At 37.9% G+C, this 24,531-nt stretch overlaps 1 protein-coding gene across 2 annotated transcripts in view; it reads right to left on the bottom strand.

The window, feature by feature from the left end:
• LOC114652041 (OCIA domain-containing protein 1-like) overlaps positions 1-24,531 on the bottom strand; it is a 78,734-nt gene that overhangs the window by 3,842 nt on the left and 50,361 nt on the right. The window contains exons 6-7 of one of the 2 annotated variants that reach the window (XM_028802205.2): positions 22,353-22,561; positions 12,650-12,802 (exon numbers count right to left, since the gene is read on the bottom strand). In XM_028802205.2, the coding sequence (XP_028658038.1) occupies positions 12,650-12,802; positions 22,353-22,561 (362 nt within the window). The remainder of the gene's footprint in view (positions 1-12,649; positions 12,803-22,352; positions 22,562-24,531) is intronic. The other variant, XM_028802207.2, reaches the window with a different exon arrangement.

Raw genomic sequence — 24,531 nt, 5'->3', positions numbered from 1 at the left:
ATATATATACATATTACGATTGTTATAGTTCTCTTTGTATACCACGTTGTCAGTTCAGCACTACGGTTGTAATATGACCAAGCTGTGCAAGCACACTCTTGAGAATGCAACGTATAGTTGTACAGGAGAAAAGCAATCTTGCCTCAAATCAATGGCAACTTTTTGTAGGTCTATGAACTTAATTTAAACTTTATGTTTACACGGTGCTTTGTTTCTGACGTGCTGCGTTCAGTCAGTTCACGTGAGCCGCTCTCTTGTGTGATTTTGCGATGTCCACGGCTTTATTTAATGTTAGCTAAGACCCGGCACTTCAAAGTTTCTCGCTACAGCAATTTAAACTCCGTTACAAAGTGATCCAAATCTCGTTTATACCTCGTGTCTTCTCATTAAACTTGTATCTCGCGAATATGGTATTGCAAACGGCAGCGGGAGCGTTTCTATAAACTTAATTTAAACTTACGGTTTACACCATGCTTCGCTTCTTATTGTTTCGCTGCCTTCTCAATTGTGTAATGAATGTTTTCTTCAGCACTCTTTGGGTACGTACTGCGTTCACAGTCAGTTCACGTGATTACATGGGAGGCGTGATGACGCGATATGCAACTCCGCCTCCCACGGCCAGCGAGCTGCAGTCCATTACAGTATATGGACAAAAAAGAGGTTCCAGTTATGACCGTTACGCTTTGAATTTCGAAATGAAACCTGCCTAACTTTTGTAAGTAAGCTGTAAGGAATGAGCCTGCCAAATTTCAGCCTTCCACCTGAAGTTGGAGAATTAGTGATGAGTCAGTCAGTCAGTCAGTGAGGGCTTTGCCTTTTATTAGTATAGATTATGTGATTTGAATAGTTAAGGAATTAGAAAGTTTACTAATATATCTTCAATAATAAATGTTAATCCTGTGCTGGCTGACTGGAAAACCTAATGCATTTTCTGAAAAGTTGATTTCTGATTTAAGCACTACTTAGAACATCAGAACAATTTAGAAAAGAACAGGCCATTCAGACCAACAAAGCTCACCAATCATATCCACTTAATTCCTCCAAAATAACATCAAATCTAGTTTTGAAAGTTCTTAAAGTTCTACTGTCCATCACACTACTTGGTTACTTATTCCATGTGTCTATGCTATATGTGAAGAAGATTTCCTAATGTTTGTGTTGAAATGTAACCTTACAACTTTAATCTCCATGATCGTTTTAAAGTAAATTGATAGTGTTTATTCATTTGATGATTTTTAACACTTTCATCATGTCCCCTCCCCTCCATTGTCACCCTACTATAGAAATGGCAGACACGAAAAAACTATAACAGTTAATATTAGAAAAAAAAACTTTACATTTTGCAGCTCTCGATTGTGGCAAAAAGAAATAAGACGTTGCCAGTGAATTCAGAATTTTGCCATCAACACTGTCAACTTTCTTGAAAGGCCGAGCAAAAAAAAAAAAGAAAAAAAAAAAAGAAGAAAAATCTTGGGTTGCAAATGTATGCAAACTGCTGCATTTGAAGACGTCGAAAAAGCCATTTTTATGTGGTTAAGTGATGGTTGTTCAAGAAACATTCCTATTAATGCGGCACTCATTCAAGAAAATGTGAGGTTTCTAAACTCTCTTGAGACCTCTCACAACTGGACAACATGCCAAAGAGCGTCCCGAACTGCGATCACCGCGTCTGTGGAAGACTGTTTATATGTTGCCGGGGCAGGACAACAGCAGTGCAGTTAATGCACCACAGAAGCAAATCCTAAAAGATCAGGGTCGTCTGCTGTTGTCCTGCCCCGGCAACGGACAAACAATCTTCCACAGAAACAGCAATCATGCTTCGGGACGCACTTCAGCGTGACGTTCCTGTTGGGTGGTGGGGGGGATCCCAAGAGAGTTCAGAAACCTCAGAATATGAAGAAGAAGAAAAGGATGACTCAGCTTCTGAATGGTAACTGTGCTGCCCACAACATGCATCCGCATTTAGATAATATTCGCGTTGAATTCCTACCACCCAATTGCACAGCAGTGCTTCAGTCATTGGATTTGGGCATCATTCACACCCTGAAAGTGTATTATCACAAGGAAATGCTGAGAAAAATTCTCGTCAGCATAATTGGTAGACAGGAAAAGATTAAAGATAACGTGAAAGAAACTACTGAAATGATTGCAGACGCCTGGACGCAAGTTAAAGAAAGCACTATAGCTACAAATACAGAATCTCATTACAACTAACTATTTTTTAGGTCCCTGGAAGTTCGTTGTAACGGAATTTTACATATATATATATATATATATACATATACACACACACACACACACACACACACATTATATATATATATATATATATATATATATATATATATATATATATATATATATATATATATATATATATATACAGTGATCCCTTGCTATATCGCGCTTCGCCTTTCGCGGCTTCACTCCATCGCGGATTTTATATGTAAGCATATTTAAATATATATCGCGGATTTTTTTGCTGGTTCGCGGATTTCTGAGGACAATGGGTCTTTTTACTTCTGGTACATGCTTCCTCAGTTGATTTGCCCAGTTGATTTCATACAAGGGACGCTATTGGCAGATGGCTGAGAAGCTACCCAACTTACTTTTCTTTCTCTCTCTCTTGCGCTGACTATCTGTGATCCTGACGTAGGGGGTGTGAGCAGGGGGGCTGTTCGCACACCTAGACGATACGGACGCTCGTCTAAAAATGCTGAAAGATTATCTTCATGTTGCTACCTTCTGTGTGCAGCTTTTAAGTATGCTGCACGGTGCTTCGCATACTTAAAAGCTTAAAGGGCACGTATTGATTTTTGACTCTCTCTCTCTCTCTCCCTGCTCCTGACGGAGGGGGTGTGAGCTGCCGCCTTCAACAGCTTTGTACCGGCGGTGCTTCACATACTTAAAAGCGAAACAGCCCTATTGATTTGTTTGCTTTACTCTCTGTTTCCTTTGAAGAGGAAGATATGTTTGCATTCTTTTAATTGTGAGACAGAACTGTCATCTCTGTCATGTCATGAAGCACAGTTTAAACTTTTGAAAAAGAGACAAATGTTTGTTTGCAGTGTTTGAATAACGTTCCTGTCTCTCTACAACCTCCTGTGTTTCTGTGCAAATCTGTGACCCAAGCATGACAATATAAAAATAACCATATAAACATATGGTTTCTACTTCGCGGATTTTCTTATTTCGCGGGTGGCTCTGGAACGCAACCCCCGCGATGGAGGAGGGATTACTGTATATATATACAGTCCTGATCAAAAGTTTAAGACCACTTGAAAAATGGCAAAAAATCATATTTTGCATGGTTGGATCTTAACAAGGTTCCAAGTAGAGCTTCAACAGGCAACAAGAAGAAATGGGAGTGAGACAAAACATTTGTTGAGCATGCAATTTAATGAAAACAACGATTAAACTGAAACAGGCTGTTTTACAGCTGATCAAAAGTTTAAGACCACACCTCCAAAAAAACCCGTAAACACCCCCAAAACAGAAATCAAACTTCCAAACATGAACTCAGTACTGATTAGCTCCACCGTTATTGTTGATCACTTCAAAATTTTGTTGCGGCATGCTTGATGCAAGCGTTTCCATGAGGTGAGTGGGAACATTTCTCCAAGTGGTAAGAACCACTCGCAGAAAGTTCAAAACGACACATTTCAGACCTAAGCATATGGGCATCATTTATACAGTCCTGATCAAAAGTTTAAGACCACTTGAAAAAGCAGGATGGGCCAAAAGAATGATGTTATTCTCCTGGAAGAAGTCCCTTGTCCTGCGGGCACTGTGTACTGTAGCGTTGTCCTGTTGAAAAACCCAGTCGTTACCACACAGACGAGGGCCCTCAGTCATGAGGAATGCTCTCTGCAACATCTGGACATAGCCAGCGGCCGTTTGACGCCCCTGCACTTCCTGAAGCTCCATTGTTCCACTGAAGGAAAAAGCACCCCAGACCATTATGGCGCCCCCCTCCACTGTGGCGCGTAGAAAACATCTCAGGTGGGATCTGCTTGTCATGCCAGTAACGTTGGAAACCATCAGGACCATCAAGGTTAAACTTTTTCTCATCAGAGAATAAAACTTTCTTCCACCTTTGAATGTCCCATGTTTGGTGCTCTCTTGCAAAGTGCAAACGAGCAGTTCTGTGGCGTTCAAGGAGACGAGGTCTTTGAAGACGTTTTTTGTTTTTGAAGCCCTTCAGTCTCAGATGCCGTCTGATGGTTATGGGGCTGCAGTCAGCACCAGTAATAGCCTTAATTTGGGTCGAGGATCGTCCAGTGTCTTGACGGACAGCCAATTGGATCCTCCGGCTCAGTGCTGGTGAAATTTTTTTGGGTCTTCCACTTGACTTTTTTGTTCCATAACCCTCAGGGTCATTTAAGAAATTCCAAATGACTGTCTTACTGCGTCCCACCTCAGCAGCGATGGCGTGCTGTGAGAAACCCTGCTTATGCAGTTCAACAACCCAACCACGTTCAAAAAGGGAGAGTTTTTTGCCTTTGCCATCAGAACGTGTGACTACCTGACAGAAAATGACAATGAATCCACATCTTTGCACAGATTTGGCCTTTTAAAGGCATGTGGTCCTAAAATTTTGATCAGCTGTAAAACAGCCTGTTTCAGTTTAATCATTGTTTTCATTAAATTGCATGCTCAACAAATGTTTTGTCTCACTCCCATTTCTTCTTGTTGCATGTTGAAGCTCTACTTGGAACCTTGTTAAGATCCAACCATGCAAAATATGATTTTTTGCCATTTTTCAAGTGGTCTTAAACTTTTGATCAGGACTGTATATATACATAAACATATACATAAACATATATATATATATACATAAACATATATATATATATATATATATATATATATATATATATATATATATATATATATATATATATATATACACACATACATAAACATATATATATATATTATATATACACAGTAGTGTGCAAAAGTTTTAGGCAGGTGTGAAAAAATGCTGTAAACAAAGAATGCTTTCAGAAATATAAATAATGATTGTTTATTGTTATCAATTTACAAAATGCAAAGTGAGTGAACAAAAGAAAAATCTAAATCGAATCAATATTTGGTGTTACTACCTTTTGCCTTCAAACCAGCATCAATTCTTATAGGTACACTTGCACAAAGTCAGGGATTTTGTAGGATTATAGTCAGGTGTATGATCAACCAATTATACCAAACAGGTGCTAATGATCATCAATGTCACACGTAGGTTGAAACACGGTCATTAAATGAAACAGAAACAGCTGTGTAGGAGGCTTAAAACTGGGTGAGGAACAGCCAAACTCTGCTACCAAGGTGAGGTTGTGGAAGACAGTTTCATGTCATGGCAAGATTGAGCACAACAAGACACAAGGTAGTTATACTGCATCAGCAAGGTCTCTCCCAGACAAAGATTTCAAAGCAGACTGGGGTTTCAAGTTGTGCTGTTCAAGCTCTTTTGAAGAAGCACAAAGAAACGGGCAACACTGAGGATCGTAGACGCAGTAGTCGGTCAAGGAAACTTAGTGCAGCGGATGAAAGACACATCAAGCTTATTACCCTTCGAAATCGGAAGATGTCCAGCAGTGCCATCAGCTCAGAACTGGCAGAAACCAGTGAGACCCAGGTACACCCATCTACTGTGTGTTTTCATTTAAGGCTGTAAACCAAAAATGGGACTATTTCAAAGGGGGTGATTCTTTTCTATACCCCATATATACACACACACACACACACATACATACATATATATATATATATATATACACAGTGGGTACGGAAAGTATTCAGACCCCCTTCAATTTTTCACTCTTTGTCATATTGCAGCCATTTGCTAAAATCATTTAAATTAATTTTTTCCCTCATTAATGTACACACAGCACCCCATATTGACAGACAAAAAAAAAAGAATTTTTGAAATTGCCTGGTTGTCTCCACACGTACCTCAGTGCAAGACACATGACAGCCCGCATGGAGTTTGCTAAAAGACACCTGAAGGACTCTGAGATGGTGAGAAATAAGATTCTCTGGTCTGATGAGACCAAGATAGAACTTTTTGGCCTTAATTCTAAGCGGTATGTGTGGAGACAACCAGGCACTGCTCATCACTTGTCCAATACAGTCCCCACAGTGAAGCATGGCGGTGGCAGCATCATGCTGTGGGGGTGTTTTTCAGCTGCAGGGACAGGACGACTGGTTGCAATCGAGGGAAAGATGAATGCGGCCAAGTACAGGGATATCCTGGACAAAAACCTTCTCCAGAGTGCTAAGGACCTCAGACTGGGCCGAAGCTAAAATAACGAAGGAGTGGCTTCACAACAACTCTGTGACTGTTCTTGAATGGCCCAGCCAGAGCCCTGACTTAAACCCAATTGAGCATCTCTGGAGAGACCTAAAAATGGCTGTCCACCAACGTTTACCATCCAACCTGACAGAACTGGAGAGGATCTGCAAGGAGGAATGGCAGAGGATCCCCAAATCCAGGTGTGAAAAACTTGTGGCATCTTTCCCAAGAAGACTCATGGCTGTATTAGCTCAAAAGGGTGCTTCTACTAAATACTGAGCAAAGGGTCTGAATACTTAGGACCATGTGATATTTCAGTTTTTCTTTTTTAATAAATCTGCAACAATTTCAAAAATTCTTTTTTTTGTCTGTCAATATGGGGTGCTGTGTGTACATTAATGAGGGAAAAAATTAATTTAAATGATTTTAGCAAATGGCTGCAATATGACAAAGAGTGAAAAATTGAAGGGGGTCTGAATACTTTCCGTACCCACTGTATATACACACACACACACACACACACACACACACACACACACACACACACACACACACACACACACTAGGGGGCTGTGCCTCCTATTCGCTTCGCTCACCCACCCCACAACCTCAAGTAGTATTTTGTTAAAAGTCAATGTTTAAGTTTAAGCTACGCCATTGAAGTGTTTTAAATTCCTTTGTGTTGATTGTACATTATTTTTGTGATTCAGTGTGTATTTACTTCATGATTTAAGCACTTATTTTATGATTACATAATTTATTGTTAGATGCAATGTAATTGTAATTAACTACAAGAGTGTAAAAAAAATAAAATATTACACAGATGACAAAAAAGTTTGTAGGAGGAGGAAAGTTTTCAGTTGAGATTTAAAAGTGCAGAAACAGGAGCAATCTTGGAGAGACTAAGGAAGAGAGTTCCAGAGTTGAGGTGCTATAGCACTGAAGGACCTGCCTCCCAAGGTGGAGAGTCTGGTGTGTGGGACAGTAAGGAGATTACTGCTCGAGGACCTGAGAGAACGACAAGGAATGTGAGGAGCTAGTAGCTGAGTGAGGTAGAGGGGGCAAGGTTATGTAGGGCTTTGAAGGTGAGAAGCAGAATCTTGAATTTAATCCTTGATGGAACCGGTAACCAGTGAAGCTGGGAGAGAACAGGGGAGATGTGAGCAAAACGCTTTGTGTGGGTGAGGACTCTAGCTGCGGAGTTCTGAATATACTATAGCTTCTGTATAGATTTTGCAGGGAGGCCAATGAAGAGGGAATTATAGTAATCAATACGAGACATTATGAAACAATGAATCAGAGTTTGAGCATCAGACAAGGATAGAAATGGACGGAGGCAGGCAATGTTACTGAGATGACAGAATGAAATTTTGAAAAGAGACCTAATGTGTAACTCAAAGTTAAGTGATGTATCAAACAAAACACCAAGATTTCTGACAACAGGAGCAAGTTTGACAAGTGTACCATCAACAGAAATAGAGAAACTGGATGCCTTAGAAAGTTGGGATTTTGGCCCTACCAGTAACACTTCCGTTTTATTGGCATTATGTTTGAGAAAGTTATTTTCCATCCATAGCTTAAGATCAGTGATGCATTCCGTGAGTGGGCTGGGAGGTGAATCTGTAGGGAAGTGTGAACTAAGATATAACTGTATATCGTCTGCATAACAGTGGAAGTTAAGGCCATGTCTGCGAATAATCTGACCCAAAGGAAGAATATAAAGCAGAAAAAGTAATGGCCCAAGGACTGAACCCTGAGGGACACCATGCGACACAGGTGAGGTGGAGGATTTATATCAGCCGTGTGTGACAAACTGTTGCCTATTAGAAAGATATGATGTGAGCCATTGAAGGGCTAAGCCAGAGATGCCTACAGCAGAGAGACGTGACAGGAGCATTTCATGGTTAACAGTGTCAACTGCTGCACTTAAGTCAAGAAGGAGCAGAATATTAAGTGAACTGCAAGCTGCAGCCCGGACAAGATCACTGACTACACGGAGAAGAGCTGTCTCAGTGCTGTGCTGTGTACGAAAGCCAAACTGAGAAGGCCCAGAGTGTATTATCTAGAAGAAAAGCATGGAGTTGTGTAGCAACCACGCGTTCCATCACCTTAGCCAAAAAAGGGAGATTAGAGATAGGCCTGCAACTGGAGAGAAAGGAATGATCCAGGTCAGGTTTTTAAGGATTGGGGTAACTGCAGCAGTTTTGAGGACAGTAGGGACAGAACCTGAAATGAAACATGCATTTACCAATGAGGCAAATAGGAAAACTAGTTATGGATGAGCATTTCTTAAGCAGAGAAGTGGGGGCAGGATCTACCAGACAAGGGGAGGCATTAGACTTATTAATAAGTTCAGAGATGGCAAGAGAGTCAACAGGTGAGAAACAAGAGAGTCTTGATGATGGAGATGGCAGATCAAAATGAGTGAGTGACTGTGGTATGGAGGGGAAACTGTGATAGATTTGATCAATTTTGGTATTAAATAAATGGAAGAAAGCCTGACACTGTTCAGCTGTACTGGGGCATGCTAGAGGAGGGGGTTGGAGGAATTTATTAACAGTTCTAAAAACAGTTCTAGGCCTAGTCTTAGCACCATTTATGAGAGAGGAATAATAGTTGGAGCGAGAAGTGTTAAGTGCATCCCTATATTTAAGTATGTGCTCAATGTAAAGCTGTGAATGAACCGAGTCCTGTTTTCTTATAAAGCCGTTCAAGACGTCGGCTAGTGGCTTTCATAGCTCTGAGCTCATCAGTGTACCAGGGACAGGAGCGGGAGGCTGGAACCTGCCTTATCTAACAGTTGGGAAACACAGCTGTTCTAAAGGGAAACCATCTTTTCAGAAGGGGGAAGACTATACAATTCAGAAAGACAAAGACAGATGGGAAGCAGCAAACAAATCAGAATTAACAGACCTAATCTTGCGATAGGAGATAGACTTTTTCTTGACAGAAGTAGTGGTAATAATGCTAAAGTTACATTCAATAATCTTATGATCAGAAATACCAGAGAGTGAACCTGAGACAGAGACATTATTCCAGCCATTTGAACAAAGCAAGTCAAGAATATGACCCTGAGTTTGAGTAGGGAAATCCACATGCTGTGTCAAGTCAAAACAATCCAAAGTTAAGATAAATTCAGCTGTAAGAGAGCAGTTGATATCAACATGAATATTAAAATCACCAAGTAAAATTAAAGGAGGGCAAAGAGATGAGATTACCGTGAGAAGTTCATTAAATTCAGACAGAAAGTTCACCGCAGATTTGGGAGGGCGATAAACTAACAGCAGTACAGGAGTGGAGGAAACCATTTTAACAGCAATATATTCAGAAGATGTGACAAAAAAAGGAGAGTTCCTTCACTGTCATGGTAGATCTATAAACCACAGCCAGGTATTTGTATACTTTTTATACTTTCTATTAAGAATGTCTTCAGCTCTTATGTGTTTATGTGTTGTTTTTCTTTGTACAGCACTTTGGTCAGCCTTGAGGTTGTTTTTAAAGTGCTTTATAAATAAATAAATAATACTTGTATATCCATCCATCCATTTTTGGCGCAGTGGTAGTGCTGCTGCTTTGCAGTAAGGAGACTGTGGAAGATTGTGGGTTCGCTTCCTGGTTCCTCCCTGTGTGGATAGCGCTTTGAGTACTGAGAAAAGCGCTATATAAATGTAATGAATTATTGGGCGGCACGGTGGCGCAGTGGGTAGCGCTGCTGCCTCGCAGTTGGGAGACCTGAGGACCTAGGTTCACTTCCCGGGTCCTCCCTGCGTGGAGTTTGCATGTTCTTCCCGTGTCTGCGTGGGTTTCCTCCGGGCGCTCCGGTTACCTCCCACAGTCCAAAGACATGCAGGGTAGGTGGATTGGCGATTCTAAATTGGCCCTGGTGTGTGCTTGGTGTGTGGGTGTGTTTGTGTGTGTCCTGCGGTGGGTTGGCACCCTGCCCGGGATTGGTTCCTGCCTTGTGCCCTGTGTTGGCTGGGATTGGCTCCAGCAGACCCCCCGTGACCCTGTGTTCGGATTCAGCGGGTTGGATAATGGATGGATGGATGGATATATCTCCACACATACCGCTTAGAATTAAGGCCAAAAAGTTCTATCTTGGTCTCATCAAACCAGAGAATCTTATTTCTCACCATCTCAGAGTCCTTCAGGTGTCTTTTAGCAAACTCCATGCGGGCTGTCATGTGTCTTGCACTGAGGTACGTGTGGAGACAACCAGGCACTGCTCATCACTTGTCTAATACAGTCCCCACAGTGAAGCATGGCGGTGGCAGCATCATGCTGTTGGGGTGTTTTTCAGCTGCAGGGACAGGACGACTGGTTGCAATTGAGGGAAAGATGAATGTGGCCAAGTACAGGGATATCCTGGACAAAAACCTTCTCCAGAGTGCTAAGGACCTCAGACTGGGCCGAAGGTTTACCTTCCAACAAGACAATGACCCTAAGCACACAGCTAAAATAACGAAGGAGTGGCTTCACAACAACTCTGTGACTGTTCTTGATTGGCCCAGCCAGAGCCCTGACTTAAACCCAATTGAGCATCTCTGGAGAGACCTAAAAATGGCTGTCCACCAACGTTTACCATCCAACCTGACAGAACTGGAGAGGATCTGCAAGGAGGAATGGCAGTGGATCCCCAAATCCAGGTGTGAAAAACTTGTTGCATCTTTCCCAAGAAGACTCATGGCTGTATTAGCTCAAAAGGGTGCTTCTACTAAATACTGAGCAAAGGGTCTGAATACTTAGGACCATGTGATATTTCCGTTTTTCTTTTTTAATAAATCTGCAACAAGTTCAAAAATTCTTTTTTTTGTCTGTCAATATGGGGGTGCTGCGTGTACATTAATGAGGGAAAAAATTAATTTAAATGATTTTAGCAAATGGCTGCAATATGACAAAATGAAAAATTGAAGGGGGTCTGAATACTTTCCGTACCCACTGTATATATATTATATACACATATACACACACATTTTATGCAAGTCTGTTCTTTTGTTACTGTTAATTTTGTTTTTCTTCTTCTTAAAAGACCAGAGAACCACTATAATACATGCAAACCTAGTTCAGTTCTTCCATCCCCATTGCCTTCAAAGCATTTCTTGGAGATTGGTGAAGTTCTGAAACATTTTCATGATTTTGCTGAACTCACGGTTAAGCAAATTCTGCTCATCACTACTTTTGAGAATATAAGAAATTCACACTTTATGTGCTGCTAATGTAGCATCAGATCATCTAACTGTAACACATGTAATGCACTGAAAATTAGTTTTGATTATTAAGTTTTATTGTATTTTTAGATGCTGAATTCAAAAATGAAAAATTTTTGTCTATCATGTAACATTTTTTCACAAAATATAGTTATAGTTTTTTTATTTTATTTATGGTTTTCAGACTATAATTAAAGTTCAATGTTTCATTTTAATGACAATTTGTTTGAAATTAATATTTTTTAGTATTAAATTTAAATGTTTTAAGTAAAAGTTATTTTATTCAATAATAAGTTCAGAATATATCTGGAAGTGAACACGATGTGTCATAGCAGCAGTCAAGTTATACAAAATTCCCATTTCCAGTGTCAAGAAATTACAACTAGAACAATAAGCTAGAGCTTGTCATCAAAAACATTATCAGACCTAACACTGCAGATTTAGATAAAGTGCTGCAACCACCAATTCATAAGAAGTTTGGTTTAATGAAGCAGTCGGACACAGCCGTATCAAAAGATGGAGCCTGTTTTAAGTATTTCTGCCAAAAGTTTCTGGGTTTGTCCAAGACTAAATTGAAAGGGAATTTTTGCCTGACCTGATATTACAATACTGATTTGTGCTGCAGAATCTTGATGGTGTGATGAACATCCTGCAACGAGAGGCTTAGGTAACATTCAAAGTAGTAATTTCTAAGTTTTTCGGTAATAATAAAGAACCAAATTATAAAGAAACTGCGAAAAGAAGTATTAGTTAAGTTTAAGGTATTGGATTGCAACATGAATTTCAAAGTTAACTTTTTGGATTTGTATTCTGAAGTTTAGGGCAGCATGGTAGTATTGGAAAAACTTAACAAGTGACAAAAACTAGAGAAGTTATGCAAGTCAATGAATATTCATTGCTGGTGTCTTTACATATATATCCAACATATTAGACTGACTAATTTGTTTACGTTAAATGCATTTAGAAGAATGTAGTATGCATAAAAAGACTGTGTAATTTTCAAAATGTATATTTCTTTTCAATTTTGTACTGAAACGTGATGGAACCATTCCAATTTTTTTATTGTGCTCATGAATGCAAAGAAAAATGACTAATCAGAATTAAAACACAATCCACAATATGCCTTGACATCCAATTAGCACCCTACCGTCTTTTTTTTGGAGAACTTTTTCTTGTGGGGGCTTAACCATTGTTTCAGTCTTCTGAGTCATTGTCACTTCATAATTTTCTCTGTTTTTACTCCTTAACTCCTCATAAGTTATTGGTTTCCGTACTGCTCTTTCTTCTTCCAATAGCACATCTACAGAAAAAAAAAATGAGAAAAGATAACTAGGGATTCACCATACTATATAAATACACCATAGACTTTTGTTACCAAATGTTTGTTAGTTAATTGAAAATCATGAACAAACAGAAATACAACACATTACAGTAAAATACATATTTCAATAGTATAACAGCCAAACCTCAGTACATCTACCATTCCGCCCTAGTTACTACCCACCCCATCCATGTATGAAAAGAGACTGCCAAGACAAGGAAAGCACAATGATATCATGGGGAAGCAAGGGAAGAATGAGAAAAGAAGGGGAAAAAAAACACTAACCAAAAACCACCAATGCTACTACATGGACACTGGATCACAGCTCCTCTCCATGCTGCTGTGGACAAATCGCAATGTGGACTGCGAAATGGAAATACAAGAGCTGAATGCAAGATTGAGCTGTGCTACAGATACTTCTAACAATATAAGTTTAAAAAAGTGGCTTGTCAGAAATTAAACAATACCAGACGAAAGGATTTTCAGCAAGAGACTACACCCAACTTTGCAGCAATTATGTATAAAAAGAATAGCTTCTGTTTGAAAGGAGAAAAAAAGTTTCTTAAAATACGTTGTTAAGTTGTCATGATATTAAATGTACGCTGAACTTAATTGAACTGACAGCAGGAAAGTCCAGTAGAAGGAAAATTGTTAGGGATAAATTAATTTTATTGGAAATAAGAGATGTAAGATATTTTGAGACATTATACCCATAACTATAAGACATTCCCAGAACATGTGCAGAAAGATATCTAAGTATTTTAAAATGTAACTATAATATTATAACAAATATTATAAAATATAAGTAACTAAAATCATAAATATCAAATATATTTAACAGTTTCTAGACCTAACTAAAGGATTATGTAAGTTACTAAGGAGACTTTGGAATTAATTGTTTTGACACTCACTTTATTTATTAAATTAAGAATAACCTCAGATTCTTTGTTAATAGACGTGTTTGATAAATTTACAAACATGTAAAATAAAATATAAAATTACAGTAAAAATATGAAAAGATTTTAAAAACTAAAAAGCATTAATATTCATTCATTCTACTTAAATCTCTGAGAAGACATAAAAGTATGAAATGATTACACAGCTTTACAAATTTATCCTAATTCAACTATAAATGTATACTGCATTATATCTTACTTCAAGTAAAATTATCAACAATTCATCATGGACAGTAGCAAAACTGTGAATCACACATGTTACATCTCAGCCAGGTTTCACTCTAGTCTGGGGTTCAAATGCTCATTTTGTGTCTTTGTTGTATATTTTTTTATTTGTGTTACTTTTTGTTTTGTTTATGATTTGCAGTATCCTTTAAATTTTATGTATTTGTTGCATGTGTTTTGTGGGTGGTCCCACCAAGAGGCATGGCCACCTGTTGATCACTGTAAGGAACTGCCCTCTGCCCTATAAATCCAGAGGGTCTCCCACAGTTCCTGGTGGTTCATTTCAAATATGCTTAGGAGTGTTTGGCAAGTTGTCATTTTTCTGTGCATGTGATATTTTTTTTGGACATTTTGAACCTTTTTTTTTTTTTTTTAAATATAAATACACCTTAGATTCTGTATTGGGAGTTTTTTTTCCCTTGGATTGCCTTTTGTTGCTGGCAACTTATTTATACTTCTCATGCTCTTCAGAACTTCAAACTGTAATTGAGCATTTTATTTTATAAAGATCCTGTGTTTGTCCTTTTATCTAGCTGGGGTTTGATGGTAAATCACCCCGTGGGCCTTTTTGGAAGTAGTTTTGGGACTTGCATACTTTGTGACTCATAACACACCAGCCTCACTATGTCATAATATTGTAGGAATGCCACACCTCCTAACCAGTTTTCCTGTCCCCGCCAATGAAAAACATACCCAAAGCATGAAGCTGCCACCACCATGCCTCAGTGAGTGAATGGTGTTCTCGGGGTCATGTCTTTTTTTTTTTTTTTTTTTTTACTTTAAGCAATGGCTTTTTCTAGCCACTCTTCCATAAAGGCTTGCTCTGTGGAGTGTACAGCTTAAAGGGGTCCTACAGACAGACATTGTCATCTCAACTATGGATTTTTGCAGCTCCTTCAGTGTTATCCTTGGGGTCTTTGTTGCTTGGTGGGCGGCCTTCTCTTTTCAGATTTGCAGTGGTGCCATATTCTTTCTATTTTATTATAATGAATTTAATGGTGATCTTTGAGATATTCAAAGTTTGGATGATTATTATATATATATATATATATATATATATATATTTTTTTTATAACCCAACCCTGAACTATATTTCTCAACAACTTTGTCTCTGACCTGTTTGGTGTGCTCCTTTATCTTAAAGTTCCTTACTTAGTGGTGTTGTAGAGCCAGGGGCCTTTTAGAACAGGTCTATTTATACAGACTTCGTGTGACTTCTGAAGTTAGGTGCTTCATAGCAAAGGGGATGAATACATATGCACTCACAACTTTTCAATTTTTTTTTATACACTGAAGGAATTTTATTTTCATTCCACTTCAACAATTTGGTACATTACATAAAATCCAAATTAATGTTAATTTTAATTAAATTACCATTCATTTCACTTAAATTTACTTTCAAGGAGAAATGGGAGCTCAAATAACCTGAAACTGTCTGATGAAAGTGATGTAATCCTGGGAATGAACAACACTGCATAGCAGACTACAGACAACATTGGTCAGAACTTGCTCCAATGTAAAGGTTGCTGCAGAGGCAGCAATATAGAGTACTTAATATAAACATGACTTTTAAAATATAAATAAGATTAAGACATATGCAGACATGCAGCCTAGCATTCTGTTAATTATAGGCTTGATATCTGAAACCTCCAAAATTTTAAAAATTGTTATAAACATCACAAGCGATACATAGTAATATGAATAAGGATAATCCAGATAAAATTATAATTAAATTAAAAAGCAATGACTGACACTTTTAATAATCCATGATCAATTTTTTAATTGAGTTCAACAAATTCAAGAGGTGAAATGATTACATCTGAGTAAAACAACACTCTACCCCACCTCTAACACTCTGCTCCTACACCCAGGCCCTGAGATTAAGAACATAAAAAAAGAGTATCTTGGATATCTTTTGGAGAGGGTAACAGATGCACCTTCTGGGTAATATTCTGGACTAAAAAGTTGTAGAGGCCTAGCTGAAAGGGTTATATACTTTCTTTATCATTAATTACTTTTCACCCAGCCCCTAACCATTTGAGGAGCATATGGCTGCTTATTAAAATTGGAATTGGATGACCTTCAAATCTATGATGCGGAGAGTCTGAGAAGAAACAGGGTATAGAAAGAGGACTTCTATATTTTAGTTGAGATGGACTTGCTCTGTATTCTCCAACTTTGTAAAATGTTACAGGAGAAGACTCAATGCTGTTTTTTTTGTTAAATAATTTATTCTTTATTTGGAATTATTTTCTCTCAGAATGAATTTACTGGAATTGAATATGTGCAATACAGAAATACAGTAGACCTGTAGTGGCTCTGATTGGTCTTCTGCTGAGGGTTCTGGGGCTATTGGGGTCAATGGATGTTAGCGCGGCTTTTTAAAAGGGGGACGGTGACCAAAAGCAAAAAAAAAGTTTTAGTAATTTGTGTTTCAAGTTCCTGTCTGTCTGCCTTCTGTTGGGTTACCTGTACTTATTCATTTTGTACTAGATCGTTTCTTAGTTGGCATCTGGATTGTCTGCCGTCTGCGTGTGTACATGAGGACTATAAGTGGATTCATGGCCATCCTGCAAAGAAAGGAGCGCTCCTGAACCCGTCCACCCGTCTTGACCATTTCAGGAACTAGCGGTAGGACTATCTTTACATTCCCATTCAACATGCGGATCACTGACCTATCTATTTTCATCATTACATTTCATCCGTTGCCGTTTTTCATGAACATTTTTCATGATTTACTGTGTGTGTTTTGTTTGTGCTTTGTTGTATTTAATGTGTAATCGCTGTAAGGGGAACAGGGATGTTATCGTTGTTTTCATTTATTTCATTTGTTTTCATTACATTCTTTATTTGCTGTTTGATTACCGGTTTGCTTTGTTCTTGTCCCTGTTTGTGAGTGTGTGCAGGCCGGGGCAAGGCTGAGTGCGTCTCTGGTATCTCCACCTGAAAAATAATTAATCACCATCTTCTCGACGGTGTGAATCTTAGCGGCACCGAACCGCTACAGCGTTATTCATTTCTCCTTGCTGCTGATTGACTGTGATGCATCTCCAGCTGAGTGTTCTTGTGTTTTCTGTTTTGTTCCTCTTAACCCGTAAACCGCCACAACCGGCTATAGTCGTTTCCCAGTGCCATTTGCGAGCACGCAGGAGCTGATCAGTCAGTGCCGTACATTCGTTAAGCAGCCAACTCATGACCACTGTCAGCCCCTTGTGAGCAGGGGGGCTGAACGCATGGACATGGACGCTCCTCAAAAAAACCCTCTTAAAAAATGCTGATAAGACTACTTTCACATCGCTCCCTTACTTGCTGGCCTTACTTGTGGCTGCTCTGTCACGTGATACGCTTCTTGCACGACGCTACGCATACTTAAAAGCCTGAAAAGCACCTGTCCTTTTGGCTGTTTGCTTTGTTTTTCTCTCCTCCCACAGACACATCCTCTGCTCCTGTTGGGGGTCCCGCTCCCGTTGTGCTCCCCTATGATGTTTGTCTATTCTTTATTCGAGAACTAACTGCATACTGAGCTCGTTTTACTTATGAAAGAAAGAGACATGTTTGTTTGAAGTGTTTGAATAAAGTTCCTGTCTCTACAATCTCCTGTGTTTCTGTGCAATTCTGTGACCCAAGCATGACACCCTGCATCACTGCAGCTTCACTGTCCCTAGGATTGAGCCGCTGCACTAGACTAGTCTGCAAGCATCAGCGCTTACCTCTGTGTGCTTGAGTGCAGCCAGTTCAAGTGCACTTGGCTTGGTGATTTACTGAATTTCATTCATGGCGTCAGTTGCACCTTGTACATATTGTTCCAGTAGTTTTTTTAAATAGTTTTTACAGTTCATTAGCATGTGTAAAATGATCAGTGTTGCAGTAATTGTGATGCTCTTTGCATGAAAAAAAAAAGTGTTCCATTAAAATTTCACTTTTTCTTTGTGAATTGTGACATTTACTTAAAGTGCAGCAAAAGAGTATTTGGTGTCCAGGGATGCATTAACCCCCAAGTATGTGGCAGTTTAAGGGTTAAAGCCCCAAGATGGCGCTAAAACGCTCTGCACCTTCTAAGGCTTCTGGCAATGAAAATGCGCTGGCATGAATTATAGTACATATAGCGGTAACATCGCTATTTTTACATTCTAGCACTGCGGGAGACACAGCAGTACAGTATACAGATTTACCCTTACGTTCTTTTTTTTTAGGTAGTGTATTAAGCGGAGTTTGAAATTAAAGTGTTTTGGGGGCATATTTAGGGTTTAAACTATAAAAATAGGCATTTTTTTTAACCACGTCCAAAATTTACGGTTTTTCACAATTCGCGGGTGCTCTAGGAACGTAACCCCCGAATTTTGGGGGTGTACTGTAATCTTCCCATTTAGATCTGAGGGTTGTAACATCAACCTCTTATTTTCTCTGCTTCTAGGTGGTTTAAAGGATAACACACATGCTATTATCAGGGGATTGTATCATCTACAGTTATCACAAAGTTAGAGAAATACAAACAATACTACAAATTCCACAGTGCTTTTATGTCTTGATTGCTTATATTAATTACACTCAGTAGTCACTTTATTAAGTACATCTCTCACACTTGATATGACCAATTTTACCTCCAGAAAACCAATAATTCTTGGAGACATGAATTCAAGAGAGTGCTTTAAACATTTGGTCAATGCACATTTAATAGCACTGGTGTTCTATTTCACTGAGATCTGGGGGCGGTCCAGGCCAATGCAGTACAGTTACTTTCATTTATGTGGAATCAGCTTGAAATTGTGCATAATATGTGACATTATGCATTATTTTTTGGAAGAATACATTTTAAAAGTGGTAGACCATGGTAATTAAGGGATACAACATGGTCAACCACAATGCCTCAATACTAAATTAGTGCCTTTTGAATGCAATCGTGTATTAAAAGGTCCATCATGTGGTAATCAGACATTCTACCACATTACCTACCTATACTGCTGAAACAGGAATGATCAAAAGATTTAAGTCATTTATGAACTTATTTCATGAATTCATTTAATGAATCTGCACATTACTATCTGCATGTCTGGTCATATGCTAACTATGTCCTAGTTTTCTTGCTCTTAACTGACAGGGGTGGAACTCAGTGTAGGTTTCTCATGATGTAGCCCTTCTACTTCAAGGTCTAATACATGCCCTTCCACACACCACTGTTTAAACAGCTGCTATTTTATTATTTGTGGCCTTTTTGCCAGTCAAAAGAGCCTGAATAAGTTTGACAGGTATGACTGTGAATTATAACCCTTTTAGCATTTATTTGAGGCGGTTCATGTTACACAGTACTGATGTAAAAGTTACCAGCTCCGCAGCACTTTCAAAATTATTTTTACCTGTTCAATTGTTTTTCATTCTCTTATTTTCTTCCAATTATTTTCTACTGTATGTAGCTCTCTATTAGTGACACTATGAATTACATCTGTAAGCAAATTTATTTAAAGCTTTGATGGTCAAATATGTGTTGGAGAGGAGACAGAAATTTCATTACCTATTTGCATTGATTTGTTGAAAGTGTGACAATAGTTGAAAATTTTCTCAGAGCTGGATGCAAAATAATATAATCTGCCCAACTAATAGGTTTTAAGTCATAACTAGGAAACATTACTTGTTTATAAACTATCCTAGGAAACATTACTTGTTTACAAACTATCAAGTAGTGACAGAAGAATAAATAATCAGTTTGCTTAGGACAGTTACTCTATTAAACTCGGATATTGATTAAACGCAATTAATGTGTTAAAAATTTCTGCAATTAAATTTTTTAACACAGTCCCTAAATGCATTAATTTAATCCAGTTAGTTTGACCGTGCTTTATACGTTGTTAATGAGGCAGTGCTGAATGAATTCAAGTTTATTAATAGGAGTAGCGGGTCAACAGTACTTCATTGATTCCTATGTTGTTTCTTGATATTCTTCATCCACGTACAAAAGCAGAGTGTTACTTATAAGACGGGATCTTTCCACACTGGAACATAAAATGGTGCATACCATATTGAATCAATAAGGGATGCAATCCATTCTGTATTTTTGTACACATTTTCTATATACACTAGCTCTCCACACATATTTAAAAGTTTTAGTTTTCTGTCATCATAAGATGGTTACACTGTGGTCATAAAAGGATGGACATGGTCAGCAACAATACTTAGGCTGTGGCATTTAAACAATGCCCAATTGGTACTAAGGGGCCCAAAGTGTGCCAAGAAAATAACCCCCACACCATTATACCTCTAGCAACAGCCTGAACTGTTGAAACAAGGCAGAACGGATCCACGCTTTCATGTTGTTGACACCAAAATTCTGACCCTACCATCCAAATGTTGCAGCAGAAATCGAGACTCATCAGACCTGGAAACGTTTTTTTTTTACTCTTTGTCCAATTTTGGTGAGCCTGTGCGCAATGTAGCCTCAGTTGTCTGCACTTAGCTGACAGGAGTGGCACCCAGTGTGGTCCCCTGCTTCTGTAACCCATCTGCTTCAAGGTTTGACGTGTTCTGCATACCTTGGTTGTAATGGATGGTTATTTGAGCTAATGTTGCCTTTCAATCAGCTCAAACCAGTCTGGCCATTTGCCTCCAACGTCTGGCATCAACAAGACATTTTCACCCAAAGAACTGCTGCTCATTGGATATTTTCCCTGTTTCAGACCATTCTCTACAAACCCTAGAGATGTTTGTGCATGAAAATCCTAGTAGACCAGCGGGTTCAGAAATACTCAGACCAGCCTGCTTGGCACCAACAACCACACCATGTTCAAAGTCACTTAGACCACCTTTCCTCTCCATTCTGATGCTCGGTTTGAACTTAAGCAGGTTGTCTTGACAATGTCCACATGCCTAAATGCAATGAGTTGCTGCCATATGATTGGCTGATTAGATATTTACGCTAACAAGCAGCTGAACAGGTGTACATAATAAAATGGCTGGTGAGTGAACAAGTACAGTGCATTTTCAAGGTTTTGTCTTCTGATAGTTTATCTTCAGTTCCACCTATGAATTCAGATGGTGAACAAATGCTATTAAAAAAAATTCTTATTCAGTATTCTAGTTTTGAGCCTTGCTTGCTCTTTCATATTGAGTCAGTTTTTGTATTAGTGTTTTGGCTCTAGTTACAGTAATTAATAAGATTTTGATTAATGACTTTCTGCAGTTCTAACCAGACAATGATTATGGTTGAGCTCTCTAGTTAGACACACAGATTTTAGTGTTCAGAAGAAAATTACCTTTTGGTTTTTGATTTTACTTCTAGTTTTCAACAAAGAAATGTGTATCATTTCTGAAAGAAACCTGCAATTCCTGATTAACTACTTTAGAATATCAGAGTAATGCTCTCTAACAAATAATGCAATTGAAGACTTTCCTTCCCTGTCATTCATTGTTCAAGAGTCCTGTCTTCAATTCAGAAATCATTCACATCAGGCTTTTGGTTTCCCGTTTCTGATGTGCACTGATAACTCCAGAAGGAACTATTTAAGAACACTATATGAATTTTGCATGTTTTATGCTATGACTGGATAACTGACGTGTGGTTTATATGACATGTGTAATAGGAGTTTTTTTTTCCCATGAACACTTTACATTGTTTATCATTGTACAACATTATACATATTGGCTATATTGGCTTCTGATGTGTCATTTTTTTCTCTGAATTCTTCATGAAAAGATGAAAAGTTAAACTACTGCTACAAACTCAGTGGGACAGACAAAAAATGTGAATGGAGTATTCCTTAAAGGATGGAGAATATGCTACATTTACATATTTGTATGGATTATCTATGTACTAAAACACTGTCTTAAATCCAGCACTTGGAAAAGTTATCAAAAGGGTCATAGATGCTCACTGCCAACTCCAGTAGTACAGTAACTTCTCAAAAGGTAAAGAAAATACCTGATTTACTCCGTCATCTTTTGAAAGACCTGAACAACTGCACAACTGAATCACAAGTGACTGATATTGACTAAATAATTTTAGAGCAATGGTGTAAAAAATGTTTAATACAAATACTGACCACTAAGTGCAATTAACTCTGCTTCATACCGACACAGGTAAGACCCAAATGAAGCAAGTACTTGCCATAAGTGAATACCATCAAATTTTATAAAAAACACACAAGTGAACATTCTCCACTGCAGTAACTGTATTCTAAAAAACAAGGAACATACTGTAATCAAGAGCTATCTGTTCACAATTAAGCCAATGTTTTCCTCAGGTTATTTATGTCACATTTAAAGTTGAACATTTATTTGTTACTGCGATACAGTATTATGTATGTTTTGATGAAATACTAAGAAAGGGGGAGGAAAAAAAATAAATAAAAAAAACTTACTTTGCAGATCTGTCTCATTCATACCTGTAGGTGCAGACTCACTAAGGGTGGTGCTAAAGGGAATGGAATCATATGTTGACAATGATCGCTCTGTGTAACTGAAGTCATCACTGTAGTTTTGGGGAGCTGGGCTGGGATCAGTCGATGAATCTGAAGACTGTTGATCATTTCTCCTTGTCTTTACAGATTCTGACTCATTAAATGAATATCTACAAAAAACAAAAGTTCATCTAAATAAAAACAGTCAAAAGTCAACCATTTTCCAAGATAAAAACATGTGCTAAAATGTGTGCATTTTAGGAAGAAAAGAATATATGCTTTAATATCATTTTTATTAAATATAATTTTTTTTTATCAGTACAAATGTGCTAAATGTAAAATTTAATGCTATGACCACTAACCTGAAACTTCAAAATATTCAAACTTCAAATTAAGTGGACCATTACAAAAATTGCAAAAAATATTTTAATTGTGAGTATATCAGTGAGTCAGCAAATAAACAATATAAATTCATTAAAGAACATCACTATACACAAAGAAAATGTAAAATGTTCTACTCTATCAGCTCAAGATCTGAGTGAAATAAGGACCTGAGAGACAATTTCTATACAATTGTATGGCCCAATAATGCTCCAGTTTCAATTCATATTTCAATTAATATTAGTTTTTACTAAAACCCCAAGGTAGGCCAGCATAGGGGTGGAGGTGGTGCAGATTTGTAAATACTTGCTGGTATATCTGAACTGATGGTTAAATTGGATGAAGAACGTAGACATGCTACACAAAAGGGCCAGAGAAGCCTCTTCTTTCCAAGCAGACTCATATCTAATAATGTGTGACAATCTGATAGAAATATTCTGCTACTGCATAGTGGTCAATGTATTGTTCTGCTGTGATGTAGTAACAGCCTTGGGGATTCCACACGCCTCAGTAAACTTATCAGGGCGGCAAGCTTCATAGACATACTGAAGACATTGGCAGAAAAGAGCATGATGGCAAAATAAGAGGCTATTATGACTAATGCTGCCACACTCTCTCCATGATGTGTTTATCCACTGTCTCATTCCAGTGTGCTTAGAGGTGGTAGTAGGAATCTTTTACACTGGAAGCAGTCAGGCTATACAACAGATTGCACTTAATTTATTTATTACAGTTTTAAACTACGTTTTTTATGTTCTAGGTTACTGGGAGTCAATTTTTTCTTGGGAAAACAAAATATCTTTTGAACCTACAGTTAAAGGAAAAATATTTTAGTAATACTGGTTTACCCAAAAAAAAAATAAAAAAAAAAATTGGAAGAAATCTTTTAGTTTTCGTTTTTTTTTGTTAAAAAAAAGTTAGCTAATTTCATGTACTTTTTATTTAATAGGACTGTATTAATTTATTAATAGCACACAGTATTAAAATGACAACACTTTCTGAGAACACTGAGAACCTATTTTTACTGCAAAGGGCAAATGAAACTCCCATTTTGTAATCATTTTAATATTCCAAACCATAAAAGTAGCCACTTTACCATTCTTAAACCATATCAGTAAGTAAAAGTCCAGATTTGTCAAAGGCAAGAAATGTAAGAACTCCACTTATTCAAAGCACGCATGATATATTGAATCCTTCTTTATAGAATTCATGATTACCTAATCAACACCCCAATTTGTTTACATTTTCTAGATACAAGAAATACAAAATTCTGTGCTGTTATGAAACTGAAGTTTCTGTCTTTTTAATAAAATTAATCTTTTCTGAGAGTATGCATTTATTTTGTTTATATTCTATAATTAGTTCAATTACTTAACTTTGCCTGGGCATTTTCATTTAAGACAATGGGCCTCAGTTAAAATGTAGTCAATTAATCGGGTGTAGCAGAGCACTTTTCATGTTTTTTTTTTTTTTTAAACCAAGGGATAATATTACTGGCAGGTAGTGTGATGTAGTGGCTAAGGCTTTAAACATAGGGCTTCAAACCCTGAGGATGTGGGTTCAAATTCTGTTACTGATATTTTGTTAACATGAGTAAGTCACTTGACCTGCCTGTGCTCCAACTGAAGAAATAAACATATTCTATCCAATTGTATCTCAAATGTTGTAAGTCACCTTGGATAAAGGGATCAGTCAAAAATAAGTAATAGTATTACTATGTCACTGGAACTGCTTATTCTTGGAACATGCTATATACATT

The sequence above is a fragment of the Erpetoichthys calabaricus genome, chromosome 5 (assembly GCF_900747795.2).
Source record: "Erpetoichthys calabaricus chromosome 5, fErpCal1.3, whole genome shotgun sequence".
In the NCBI taxonomy this organism is placed as follows: domain Eukaryota; kingdom Metazoa; phylum Chordata; class Cladistia; order Polypteriformes; family Polypteridae; genus Erpetoichthys; species Erpetoichthys calabaricus.
The sequence above is the reverse complement of the archived record's forward strand: the minus strand, read 5'-3'. Positions and strand labels throughout refer to the sequence as shown.